At 40.5% G+C, this 14,428-nt stretch overlaps 1 protein-coding gene across 2 annotated transcripts in view; it reads right to left on the minus strand.

Annotated features, from left to right (window-relative positions):
* LARGE1 (LARGE xylosyl- and glucuronyltransferase 1) overlaps nt 1-14,428 on the minus strand; it is a 612,082-nt gene that overhangs the window by 39,091 nt on the left and 558,563 nt on the right. For both annotated transcript variants that reach the window (XM_001366359.3, XM_056798822.1), the window contains one exon: nt 12,918-13,073. In XM_001366359.3, the coding sequence (XP_001366396.1) occupies nt 12,918-13,073 (156 nt within the window). The remainder of the gene's footprint in view (nt 1-12,917; nt 13,074-14,428) is intronic.

Genomic DNA, 14,428 nt, shown 5'->3' on the forward strand with positions numbered 1-14,428 from the left:
ATGGATATATCAAAGGTCAAGTGACTTGTCCAAATTCATTCATTCATTTAATTAATTAACAAAAAAACATCTCTTAATCATTTCCCAAGTACCAAGCATTGTGTTTAGCTCCGAATTCAAAGGAAGATGAAAATGATTCCTCTCCTTAAGGAGCTCACATTTAAATGGGGCCATCAACAGATATAGTCACATAGCTAGTTAGAACCAGAGTTAGTGAGTGTGGCACCACTGATTCACTCTTGCCCATTTCTATTGTCATTATAAAGGACCTTGCGGGTCCAGTTCACTGTAGAGAATGCCCAGGGATCTTTCAGGAGAATTTGGGGATGAGAAAAAGCACAAATACCTATGTGTCATTAAATCTTGAAACCTTTTAGATTCTGCAAAGCACTTAGAGGTTCCATAACAGCATTTTGTTCTTTGAAGTTCACTCAGTTCTCTCTTTCTGAAACAATGTTCAGCATCATTGGCCAGTTGAGTGCCCTGGATTTGTGCAGTGACTAAATGAGGACTACTCACTTTCAGTCAATCAGCAAATATTTACTTAGATCTTACTATTTGCCTGACACTATAATGGGTGCCAGGGAAAAAAGAAAAAGTAAAATTGTGCCTACTCTCTAGGAGCTTACATTTTAAAGGTGCAGGCAAAATGTAAATAATCAAGTACATACTAGCAATGGATTAACCAATAGGCAAATATTTGTTAAACTCCTACTATGTGCCAGACACTATAGAAGTATATAAAAGAAATATATACTGAACACCTCTACTGTTCTTTAAATTTCTTGAAAGGAGAGGTCCCTTTTCATTGACCTTTCTATTTCCCTCTATTGCTAAAATCTTATTTTGATATCACCTTTTGCCATGGAAATGACTTTTTTGTTTGTTTGTTTGTTTTTTAAGGATTGTACTATGAAACTAAATCCCAACAGAGGCAGCATGGTTTTCCGGATATAGTGTTAGACTTGGAGTAGAGAAGAACTGGTATCAGATACTTCTTTAGATATTTGTAAGTTATGTAGCCTTGGACAATTACTTTAGTGAGAAAGGTTGGGCTTGACCCTCAAGATCCTTTCTATCATCTGATCAGCCTTATATTATCTTAAGTTCTATTAAATTAGAAAAGTACTGAGGAAAGGGTTAGTGATACATTATTTCCTGGATTCTGAACCATATTTCCCACTTCTGTGATCTTTGCCCAAGCTGTTCTTCATAGCTGGAATGTTCACTTTCTTTACTGCCACCTCTTAGAACCCTTCTCTTCCCTCAAAGGTCACGGCAGATAGAACTTCTTGCAGATATTTGCTTGCTCCCTATCACTGAGTTATAAGACACCCTAACCCCATCCTCTAGCACCTCACTCTGCTCAGTACACAGTACTTTTTAAGCACTTAGTAAATCTTTGTCCCGTTACTGATTGATGGAATGAAAGCATAAATGAATGAATGGCGAGATAGATAAATGAAATGTGGGGAGTGGGATCTTCACAGTCTAATTTTGTGGGATTTGAGGCGTCAGAAGGGAGAAAATAGCATTGGGAAAGAGGGGTATACTTTTCCTCTTTTAGATTGCTCAGTAATGATTTTCTAGCTTCTAGATCTGGAATTTTTGGAATGGAGGAATTTGGAACTTTGCATAATCAACCCAGCCAAGGCTTCGGAACCTAGGCATACTCTTGGGCTGCTTTCCTCCTCTTTCTTGCCCTGTGGTTTCCAGGCTTAAAATTTTAGTGTGTATGATGCCAGTGCCATCCATTTCTCTGGGATTTCCCTTTCCCTTTCTAATGGAATTTTGCATTCATGATCCATTCTATTATATATCCTCTTTTGATCAGCTTTCCCTTCCCCCATCTGAGGAGAAAGTAAGCTTTGCATAAGCAGGTACTATGATGTTCTTATGCATGCCTGTTGAATTGAATGGATACATTCAAGAATTCATAAATATTTATTGAAGGGCTCCTTTGAGCAGCATGGATTAATGGATAATAAGTAGAAAGCTACCTTAGATTCAGGAAGAGTACTCCTGCTCTCTAGTCCTGCTTCTCTCTGACTTCTGCTAGCTGTGTGACTCAGGACTCAGGGATGATGTCCCAAGCAGTGCTTGAAGCTAAGTCATGGAACAGGTGTACCCCTGCACAAGGGGAGGGGCTTTCCTCTCTGGGAATTATCTATACCCTGGGGCTACTATGGCAAAAAAAAGAAAGAAAGAAAGAAAAAGAAAAAGAAAAAAGAAAAGCAGTCCTTGTCCTCAGTGTGCTTACATTCTCCTGAAATGAAAATAATGTGAATCAAAAGACAGATGTGACTTGGGTTCAGGTATAGGAAAATGAAGCCTGAATATCTATCACACAGGTCTTAAACAGAAGTCAGATGACCGCTTATTATAGTGGGATATGGTTTGGGTCAGGTAGCTGCTGGGCTCCCTTTCAACTCTAAAATCTAATATCTGACGACTTCTTTTTTCTTTTTATTCATCCCTTCTTTTCTTTCATTTTCTCTCTCTCCTTTCCTTCCCTTCTCTCTCCCTCTCATTCCTTCCTCAAATCTTCTTTCCCTTTTCTCTCTTTGTCTCTACCTTCCTCTCCTTGTCTCTCTATCAAGTTCCCACATTTATCTCTCCTCTCCTTTTCTCCCCCCTTCTCACTCCCCCCACCCGGCATAAAGTATTATTCACCCAGGTGAGTGGCTCTTCAGGACCTAATCTCTCCTTGCTGTGGTATTCAAACCAAGCCATGATAAACATGTATGAAGACACAAGGAGCTGTTTCTCCTGCGGCCTGGGTAGATGCAAAGTGCGCAAATAGCTGCTGACACACTGCTCTCATCGGAGAATTTTAATGAATTCAGGTTTTTCTATGGTGTTACTCTGGGATCCAGCTGTTTCCACAGTGCCATCTGTTCCTCACAGTGTCTTGCCAAGCGGCACAATGGAAGGTTTAGAGAATCAGTTTATATGTGTCTTATTTTTAACTTCTAATTGAACCATGGACGCTGTTTTTGTCTTTTCCTTTCAATGGGTCTAATGTAGGGGGATATGAGGGGATGCAGGCACCCAGTTACCGTGGCAGACAAGAGGAATGCCTACACTTGGAACATTTTTTCACAACAGAACCAAGGCAAAGAGCTAAATGCTTGGGGTCTCAGGAAATAGCAGAGCCATATGCCAACGGGTTCATGCTACAAGAAAGTCGAGAGGTGCTAAGCCATATGGAACTCAGAGGCATTCTAGTCAACCCTCTTATTTCACAAAGTATGAAATTGAAATTCATAAAGATCAAGAGACCTGCCTCGGGATAGTGGGTCACAGAGCCCAGAGTTAAACCCAGCCAAGTTCCCCATACTGCAAAGGACAGAGTGGCCCACCATCTACTAGAGTCAATGGAACTGAATGGCATAGATCTTGGAAGGAGAGATCATGGAGTTAGGGATCAAAAGATCTTGATAGTCCAACACGTATCCAGCTGAATCTAATAAGATTCAACTTGATAAGGATAAATGTGAAGACTTACCCTTGGATTCAACAAATCAGCTTCACAGATGGAACATGGGGAAAGTCTGGCCAGTCAGGCCACTTGGAAAAGACCTAAGATTTTATTGTTGTTATTTGGTTGTTTTTCAGTTGTGTCTGACTCTTTGTGACCTCATTTGGGGTTTTCTTGGCAGAGATTCTGGAGTAGTTTTCACTGTCCTCCAGATCATTTTGCAGATGAGGAAACTAAGGCAAATAGGCTTGAGTAAATTGCTCAGGGTAAGTAATTATGTGAGACCAAATTTGAACTGGGGAAGATGAGTCTTCCTGACTTCATGGCCAGTGTTCTATCTATTGTGCCACGTAGCTACCCTATATGCTAACAATAACAAGTAGCAATAGTACATAGCCCGTATATAACCTTTGAAGGCTTGCAAAGTGATTTATTCCTTTGAGCCTCAGAATAATCCCATGAACTAGGTGCTATCATTAGCTCTATTTGAGAGATATGGAAACTGAGGCACAGAGCTTAAGTATCTTGCCTACAGTCACATAGCTAGTAAGAATCAGAGACCAGATTTAAACTCAGATCTTGCTGATTCAAAATTCTGGGTTCTATTCCCTGCATGACATAGGCTATTATGAAGACTACAGGGAAGCATGAGAAGACTTCTGTGAACTGATTCAAAATGAAGTAAGTAGTATCAGGAAATGCATATGCCCAATGATCACATCAATATAAAGTGGGGTAAAAAGTAAATTCTTTTTAAAAATTATAATGAACAAGTTTGGGCCCCAAGAGGAGAAAGGAGAATATAGGCTCTTTTATTTGTAGAGGTGGAGGACTTTAGATGTATACCATGAGACTGAATTGATATTATTGATATTATATTATTGAACTAGGTTTTTCCTCTATAACTTTTTTTTACTTCTAGGTGCAAGATATGGCTCCCTTGGTGGGGGAGAAGGGAGGAAAAGTAAAGTGTTGGAAAGTAAAGGTGATATAAAACAAAAAAGAAATAAAAAGGAAAGAAAAAATGCTAAGCCAACTCCTGGAGTGGACTTAGGGATAGAGATTTCAGTGTCTTTCATAGAGCTAATTGCTGAAATTGTGGGATGGATGAGGACACCAAGGAAGAGAATGAGAGAGAGAGAGATACCCAAACTCAGCCATTACAGTATATTAGGGCTGGAAGGGTGCTCAGAGACCATCTAATCCAAAAGTGTTCTGGCTAGATGAGAATCTTTCATACCTAACCATCGGTTGTCTAGACTTTGATTGAAGACCATTAATGAGAGAGAGAGCCAACTACCACCCCAGGTAGTCCTTTGGTCAGTGCTCATTGTTAGGAAGTTTTTCTGGACATCGAACTAAAATCTGTCTCTATGCAATTCCCCATTGTTTATAGTTCTCTCTTCTGGCATTGAGTAAAACTCATTGAATTCTTCATCCATATGACAAATCCTTCAAAATCTAGGAAGCAGTCATCATGCCTTGCTTCATGTCTTCTCATTAACAGACTAACCATTTCCAGTTCTTTTTTCTGATCCCCTTCTATCATTGACTCAAGGTTGTTGAAATGAGAGGACTGGGGTTAGAATCTGACTCTGTTACAAGCTGGGCAACCTTGGATAAATTATTTGCCTTCTCTGGGCCTTAATTTCCTCACTTATAAAATATGGGATTTAGACTAGATCATCTCTAAATTCTTTTTCATCTCTGCCTTGTGATTGAATGAGCATAATTGTTATCCTCTTCTAGACAGTCCCAAACTTGTCCAATCCTTCTTCAAATGTGGGGACCAGAAGGCCATTTCTTTTTATCCCAACTTTTCTTCCACCAGAGCTAATGCCTGGGTATGTCTCTGGAACTCTAGAGACTGAAAATATGCTTTTAAATCTTTGCTCTTTGCCTAAAAGTTAAGCATGCCAGTTTTATAAGCTGAATGCCCTGTTTTCCATGACCCAGTTTTTGGCAAAAGACCACTTTCTATCACATTGTGGGTCTCCTAATTGGCAGGAAATCTACCGGGGCAAGAGGAGCATCTTCCCCCACTGATGAATCTTCAACTGCCTCTACAAATAGCAGCTCTCTTTGCGTGAAAATTCTGGACAAAATCATTAATGAAAACTGAACTACAAATCAGAAATAAGGGATTATTATTAGATCATTCATGCACTTTGGTTTTGATGAAAATTTGCTGTCTTAAAAAACAACTACACACACAACTCAACCAAGATTGGCGTGGTGCTTGATGAAGGGTGATCACAGAATGTCAGAGACAGAAGGGAACATTAAAGATGATCTGGTCCAGACCCCCTGCCGTACCTCACCCCCACCTTCTAGCCCCTGTTTGCTCTGAAGACTAAAGTGAAAGGAAAAGGAAGCTCAAACTCCTCCAGTCACAGTGCTGAAGCAGGTTACAAGGAAATGAAAAATCTAGCAGGGTCCCTTAAGGAGTATTGTTGTTCTTCAGTCATGTCTGACTCTTCATGACTCCCTCCCCCGAAACTTTGTGGTTTTCTTGGCAAAGATACTGGGGTGATTTGCCCTTTCCTTCTGCAGATCATTTTGCAGAAAAAAAAGAGGAGAAACAGGGTTAGGTGACTTGCCCATGGTCACACAGCTACTAAGTATCTGAGGCCATGTTTGAAGTCAAGTCTTCCTGACTCCACACCCAGCACTCTATCCACTGTGCCATTTAGATGCCTTGGATTTGGGAGTAGTTCTGTGAATAAAGAAAGGGCTAGCTTTGGATTCAGGAAGATCTGAGTTCAAGGATACCCTCAGATACTTACTAGCTCTGGAACCAGAGTAAGTCCATTAACCACTGCTTGCCTTAGTTTCCTTGGCTATAAATGGGTATAATAGCGCATCCTTAAGAGATTGTTCCATAGATCAAATGAGATAACATGTATATATAAATGTATTTATATGTGTGTATATATGTACACATACATGGTCATATATGTATGTATATAAAATATATACCCATACATGTATACATGTGTGTATGTGTACATAGTTATATACATACACACATGTATGCATATCTCATTTGAGTCTCACAAATGGCAGAGTTGGACCTAAGTATTCTGATAACCAGGATTGGGCTCTTTCCCCCTATCATATCCAGATTCTGATCTCCTTGCCCATGCAACATGTCTTTAGAAGACAAGCATAACTAAAAACCTGGAAGTAAATCCAATCCATCCATCCATCCATCCATCCATCCATCCATCCATCCATCCATCCATTTATCCGTCTCTCTCCCTACCTATGTATCCATCTATCTATCTATCTATCTATCTATCTATCTATCTATCTATCTATCTATCTATCTATCTATCTATCTATCCATCCATCCATCTATCTATCTATCTATCTATCTATCTATCTATCTATCTATCTATCTATCTCTATCCATCTTTATCCATGCATCTATCTATACATACATAAATGCATTTATGTATATGTGCAGATGGATACATATATGTATATAAATACACACGTGCATTCACATATGTATAAACTGCACTAAGATCTGTAGGATTCTGTGTACTCATGTAAAGTATTTTGCAAACCTTTAAATGCTACAAAATGTGTTTTTTGTTATTGTTATTTTTATTACGCCAGCTCTAAATGTCTGACTACAGGACTCCCTCATTTTACATGAGGGGACATCAGGGTTGGGGGGTGTGATTCCCCCGAGGCCAATAAAGGAGTTTGTGGTAAATCTATGGCAAGAATCTAGGCCTCCAGAGTCCCTCCAAGGACCTTTCCATTTGCTATTTAGGGAATACGAGGAGGAAAGCCATGGGAATAATGAAGTCTCTCCATCCTCAGTACACATCTCTTCATTACCAAGGACATGAAAGATGGTGCTGGGATAGCAGCTGCCCCTCCCCCATATGCCCATCTACCACTTTTCCTCCGAAACCAAAAAGCTGTGGCCCTAATTTTCTTTCCTTGAAAATCGCCGCCATCTGTGCAGTTGTCGCAGCTGTAATGACTTCTTCCCGCAAGCTGGGAGCATCCGGGGTTGGGTTGGTTCCAAGATGCTACCCTTTTCCCTCAGCTCGTGTATCCAGATGACACTTGACACCCTGCAAAGGACCAGGTGGCTCACTTCCCAAGGTGATGCTCTCCCGCAAAGGCAATGTTTTACAAACACCATCTCTGGCCCCGCTACCAATCAGGTGACATGTCTGAGACCAGAGTGAGCAGGAGGCAAGAGAGGAAGGATGGCTCAATTGGCCCTATAGCTCACTATATCATCGACTCCCAGGTTTTTAGGGCTGCAAAAACCAAAGACACGGCTTGGGAGAGGAGCTGGGCGAGAGCCTAGGATGGATCATCTGATCATTCAGGTCCAGCTCTCTGACTTGCATACATGTAGATCAGGAAGAGACCTTTTAGGATCACAGATGATACCCAGAGATGTGAAGTGATTTTTTTATAGATGAGGAAACTGAGAATGTGGAATGACTTAACCAGAGAAACCCTGGGATGAAATCGCCGAGCTGAGATTCCATCCTAGATCCTCCAGTTATGAATTGGCTCCTTTTTCTACTATGCTTTGGGTGACTCTGGAGAAGTCATTTAAATTCTAAGGAGTCCAGGTGGTTTTTCATCATTTTGTTTGTTTCATTTGTAATATAATGGGGCCAGATTAATGAAGCTCTCAGGTCCCTTCCAGTTATATTCTTATGTTCTGATGATTCAATTAATGGAAATAATAACACGATCCATATAAATGCAATACCGTTGGTGCTTGTCTTCATGTACTCCTATAATGGCCCTTCACTTCAGTAGTCCTCTGCTTCAATGTACATATATTTAATTAGATTTAGGATCATTCCATTCCATTCACATATGATAATTTGTGTAGGGTTCACCTAGTGAGCAACAGAGAGATGCCTTGGAGCACTGACTGGGAGGAGCTTTAGTAGGCACATATTTCTCACCTCTACCTTTACATTTTAAAATTGCCTAAGAGGTAAATGGCAGTTAGAGGATGCAGGGTACTCAGATTCATCTTCTTGAGTTCAAATCTGGCCTCAGACACTGCCTAGATATATGACCCTGGGCAAGTCACTTTATCCTCTTTGCCTTAGTTTCCTCATCTATAAAATGAGTTGGAGAAAGAAATAGCCAAACACTCTGGTATCTTTGCCAAGAAAATCCCAAATTGGATCACTTAAAACTTGTAACAACTGAACACACACAAGAGATTAAATGAATTGTTCAGTGTCAATCTGTATGCTATATGGCAGAGGTCTTTCTAACTTAGATTTTGGTTTTCTATTAGTTATGCAACATTCACTCTCATTCCCATTTTACAGATGAGGAATGAGAGGCTTTGAGAGTTAAGAGGTTAAGAGGCTTGTTCAGGGTTACAAAGTCATACTACTACTACTACTAATAATAATAATATTTTATATAGCATTTTACGATTTGCAAAGTACTTTACAAATATCTCATTTTATTCTCACAACAACTCAGGGAAAGAGGTGCCACTATTATTTTCATTTTACAGATGAAAAAATTGAAGCCAAGGGAGGTCACTAACTTTGTCAAGATCACACAACTAAATGCCTGATTGGGTAGCATTTGAACTCAGATCTTCTTGACTTCAGGTCTAGCGCTCTCTTCACTGGATTATCTAGCGCTCCCTCTGTGTCACAGGCTGGACTTGAGTCCAGTCTTCCATAACCCTAAGGGCATTTTTCTATCCATTACAGCATGCTTCCTTTCATATAGTGTAGTGAATGCCTAGTGAGAAAATGCCCTTTTCCAATGCAGAATTGCAACTTGAAGCATTAAAGAGTTATTTGGGGGCACCAAGACTTGTCTCATTTTGTCCAAGGTCATACCACCATTTTGTATCACAGATGGAGTTTGAACTCAGGGCTTCATGACTCCCAACCCAGATCTCTATGCACAATGCCATGCCGACAGAAGCTGAATAAAAGAAGAAAAAACGAGGACAGAAAGATCATTTCAAACCAGAGCCATGAGGGAAGACTTCATGGAGAAGGTGGCATTTGAAGTGAGACTTAAAGAATCTGTAAGATTTCAACAACTTTCCCAAGCCTATGATATATAGACAGGTCTAGCATCATAAGTTCTACTTTACAGAAAAGGAACCTGAGGCCAATGATGGGGATGCCATTCACCCATTGCCACAAAGGCGGTAGGCAGAAGCCCCAGGCTTCATTTCTAGGGCTTTGGAATCCATGTTCAGGGCAGTGCTGCTTCTGAAATGAGAACCATTCTTCTGGAGAACGCCAAACATGGTGCAGTCATTTGCTGATATAAATGAAAGGGGAACTAATGGCTTGAGATGCCTAGGCTTTTTATCTGAGGCTCTCCTGCAGAAAAAGTCACACTGAACAGTCTTCATTTAGCTTTTGAAATATTGTCCAACAGGCACTCAGAGCTGGTTGATGATAAACACTGATTAGGGAGAGGGAACGAAGTAAAATCCGAAGAATGAACTGTTTTCGCACAGCCTCTGAGTGCTCTGCAGAATCCAAAAGGCTCTGGGGTCTCAGGACACTCGGGTACTCCCCCTCTTTCTTATCCCCAAATTCTCCTGAAAGGCAGACGCTAAGAAGGATCACTGGGTAATCCCTGCAAGAAACAGGAGCTCCAGAAACCTTGATAATTACTACAGGAACACGTGAGACAGGCTCACTTGTCATACGCTCAGTAGCAAGGACCAACTTAATGAAGTTAGGGTCTTGCTCCATCATTGGCTTCTTAGAGGACCCTTGGGTACCAACGCTGACAGACGGGCAATGGAGGCACCTGGTTCCTGGATTCCCAGAAGGACCTACGGAGCTGAGCAAAGCTGTGGCAGGGCTAGCACACCCTCCCCATAGAAGACATTTCCTTGGCTAGAGACACGGAATGAGGCAGTGTTAGTCACTGACACCTTGCCACGCTATTAACTGAATGGTTGTAGCCAGGCGATGCTTTTGCTCAGTCACAGCCCTGACCTCTGTCTCCTCTCTCACCCCGTGTGACACATTTATGAGCTGGGTGCCTTTTCTGTAGCTTGCTTGTTTCAGTCGTGTCTGGCTCTTGGAGACCCCAGTGGGGTTTTCTTGGCAAAGATGCTGGAGTGGTCTGCTACTTTCTTCTCCAGCTCATTTTACAGAGGAGGAAACTGTGGCAAAAGATGGTTACGTGACGTTCCTAGCTAGCAAGTGTCTGAGCCCAGATCTGAGCTCAGAGGATGAGTCAGCCTGACTCCAGGTGTGGTGCTCTGTCCACTGTGCCACCCAGCTGCTCATCGCTCTGCATCTCCTTTGACAAATGGAGGGGCTGATCAGAGATGTCAAAAATACGGGTCCCTCGTGGCCCACAGCACTCCTTCACACACTTCCCAGTTTATCCAAGCTGGGCTCATTGCTGCTTCTCCATCACAATATTATATCCACCTCCCTGCCTTTGCATAGGCTGCTTTCTGTGCCTGGAGCTCACTCAGCATCTCTAACTCTTTGAATCCCCACTTTTCTTCAATGCTAAATAAAAAACAAAAACAGCTCACCTTCTACATGAGAGATTTCCAGATCTTTGCCTCCACTTTCTAGTGCTCCCTAAATTACTTGGTTCACATTTGATATTTAATATCCATGTGCCCATATTGCTTGTCTGGTTGAACATAAGCACATAGTAAATGCTTGCTAAATGAATGCTTACTTCATACGATACTCCTCAAAACACATTATTATTCAGTTATAGTAATGTAAGGCATTATGCATGATGCTATATTAATAGCATCAAGGACAGAGGGGAAAGTCCCATCTATATATTAATATGTATAGAAATCCTCTTTTATTGTAGCAAAGAAATTAAAACAAAAGAGGTGTCCATTAGTTGGGGAATGGTTGAACAAATTATCATACGTGAATGAATGAAATATTATTTTTTTTTATTTAAACCCTTACCTTCCATCTTGTAGTCAATGCTGTATATTGGTTCCAAGGCAAAAGAGTGGTAAGGGCTAGGCAATGGGGGTCAAGTGACTTGCCCAGGGTCACACAGCTGGGAAGTGTTTGAGGCTAGATTTGAACCTAGGACCTCCCATCTCTAGGCCTGGTTCTCAATCCACTAAGCTACCCAGCTGCCCCCAGATTGGAATATTATTGTGCCACAAGAAATTACAAATATGGGGCAGTTAGGTTGCTCAGTGGATTGACAAAGAGGTCTAGAGATAAGAGGTTCTGGGTTCAATCTGGTATTAGACACTTCCTAGCTGTGTGATCCTGGACAAATCACTTAACTTGCCTAGTCCTTACCATTCTTCTATCTCAGGATCATCATAGTATTGATTCTAAGATAGATGATAACTTTTTAAAAAAAGAAATTACAAATATATCAGATTAAGAGAAGAAGGAAGATTTATATGAACTGATAAAATAGAAATGAACAGGACTAGGAGAACAATTATGTGAAAACAATTTTGAATGACCTCAGAAGCAGTAAACAATAGGTACTTCAAAAGATCAATGCTAAAACATATCTCCCACCTTTTGGACAGAGGTAATGGAGTAGAGATACAGAATGAGATAGGTTCTGTTAGATACAGCTGATGTTTTGATTTGTTTTGCTGGAGTACAGATATTTGTTAAAAGAAAGTCTGTATGGTCAAGATGGAATGAATGCTAACTTGGAGGGTAGTGTTAGGTGTGCAAAAAAGAATCAATGAAATAGTTAAAAATTCAGAGAAGAGAAAAAACAGAAAAGGATACAAATTGAGTCATTTTCTTATTACTCTTTTAAATTTAAATACCTAATCTTTGTTACTTCTTTTTTAAAAATTGCCATTTATTTTATATATATATATATAACATCATAATATAATACCTATGGTTATATATACATAAATATATAATAAATTACAATAAATATGCTTATCCAAGGTAAACAAACCATCTCATTAGCTATGTCCAAAAATGTAAATCTCATTCTCCCCCCCCCTGCCATTTTTCTTTCCTCTCATTAGAACTATTGAATATCAGAACTGGAAGGGACCAATTCACATCTGACCCTCTTCTACATCCCTGAAAAGGAGTCATTCTATATTTTCTTGAAGACTTCTGATAAGAGAGAAACCTTTTTTTCTCCCAAGGGAGCTCATTTCATTTTGGGGACACATAGTAATTAAGAATTCTTTTTTTCTCTTTCTTTCTTTCTCTTTCTTTCTTTCTTTCTTTCTTTCTTTCTTTCTTTCTTTCTTTCTTTCTTTCTTTCTTTCTTTCTTTCTTTCTTTCTTTCTTTCTTTCTTTCTTTCTTTCTTTCTTTCTTTCTTTCTTTCTTTCTTTCTTTCTTTCTTTCTTTCTTGTTTTTTTTTAAACACTGAGCTGAATTCAGTATTTTTGCAACTTGGTTTCTACAGAGCTTGGAAAGGAAAATGACCTTTGCCAGCCCCACTTACATTTTCACTGTTGACGTCAGCCTCACTGGGACATCCAAATAGCTCACGCCTCAGCAGATTCCCATCATACTCCAGAAATGTCAGGTACAGGTTTCGGAAGAACTCAACATGTTTGTTCTTTACCCGGAGCTTCTTTGGGGAGTTCCAATGGATCACCTGGGAGATAGGGAGACAAGAAGTTGTCAAGTAGGCATTATCCTCCCACACCCCAGCCCTCAATTTTGTGCTGTTTCATTGACCAGGGGGCATTAACTAGGTATTTGACCCTTTAACGTCTGGATACTATGAGGGACCATGAAGGAGTATGACATGATTTCAGCACTCAAAGAAGCATGCAGTCTAGTTAGGGAGACAAGATAGGAACTTGATATAAGCCATAATAGAGAGGTATAAGATGGCAGAGCAGAGAAAGAGCTGGGCTCAGGGTCAGGAAGCCTGTGACTTGAATTCTACTTCTCTCTCTCTCTCTCTCTCTCTCTCTCTCTCTCTCTCTCTCTCTCTCTCTCTCTCTCTCTCTCTCTCTCTCTCTCTCTCTCTCTCTCCCCCCTCCCCCCGGTCTCTCTGTCTGTCTGTCTGTTTGTCTGTCTCTCTTTCACACACACACACACACACACACACACACACACACACACACACAGGTTGTATAACCCTGGACAAGTTACTTAACTTGTCTCAATGCCAGGTGATAAGTCACAGAAAAAGGGGCCATCTGTGGTGGCAGTGGGGACTCCTTGTTTGGATCTATCTACATCAGTGAAATCAGATTCACCAGAAGTGAAGAATTCAATTTATATGGCAGAAAAATATGTGGAGGAAAGCTGGATCCAGAAGGAGCTGGAGTAATTTGAAAGGGATTCAACAAAGAGAAACTGGGATCTGGGTTGGACTTTTAAAGATAGGTGTGTGGGATACATTTAGGTGGATCAGTAGATAGAAAGCCAGGTATAGAGATGGGAGGTCCTTGGTTCAGATCTGACCTCAGACACATCCTAGTGGTGTGATCCTGGGCAAGTTATTTAACCCCAATTGCCTCTTCTGTCTTAGAACTGATATTAAGACAGAAGGTAAGCATTAAAAAAAAGAGATGGCTTTCTGGGAGGGATATGGGTACATTAGGAAATGTAGATAACACAAAAGTTAAAAATCAATGCTTTTTTTTTTTAAAGAGAGAAGAGGTAGGGGACAGCTAGGTGAACTGAGAATGAGAGCCAGAAACAGGAGATCCTGGGTTCAAATTTGACCTCAGATACTTCCTAACTGTGTGACCCTGGACAAGTCACTTGATACTAATAGCCTAGCCCTTACCATTTTTCTCCTTTAGAACCCATTGATTCTAAGACAGAAGATAAGGGGATAAGGGTTTTGAAAAAATCAATTAGAGGCAACAAAAAAGTAAGGGAAAACATGTCTGGAAGAAATACACGTGAACTATGACCAGGAAAAGTGAATAAGAATGAACAAAGAATCCTGTCAAAGACTTAGAGGCAATGACTGATCAAGTTTTATGATAC

This window comes from Monodelphis domestica, chromosome 5 (genome assembly GCF_027887165.1).
Source record: "Monodelphis domestica isolate mMonDom1 chromosome 5, mMonDom1.pri, whole genome shotgun sequence".
NCBI lineage: Eukaryota > Metazoa > Chordata > Mammalia > Didelphimorphia > Didelphidae > Monodelphis > Monodelphis domestica.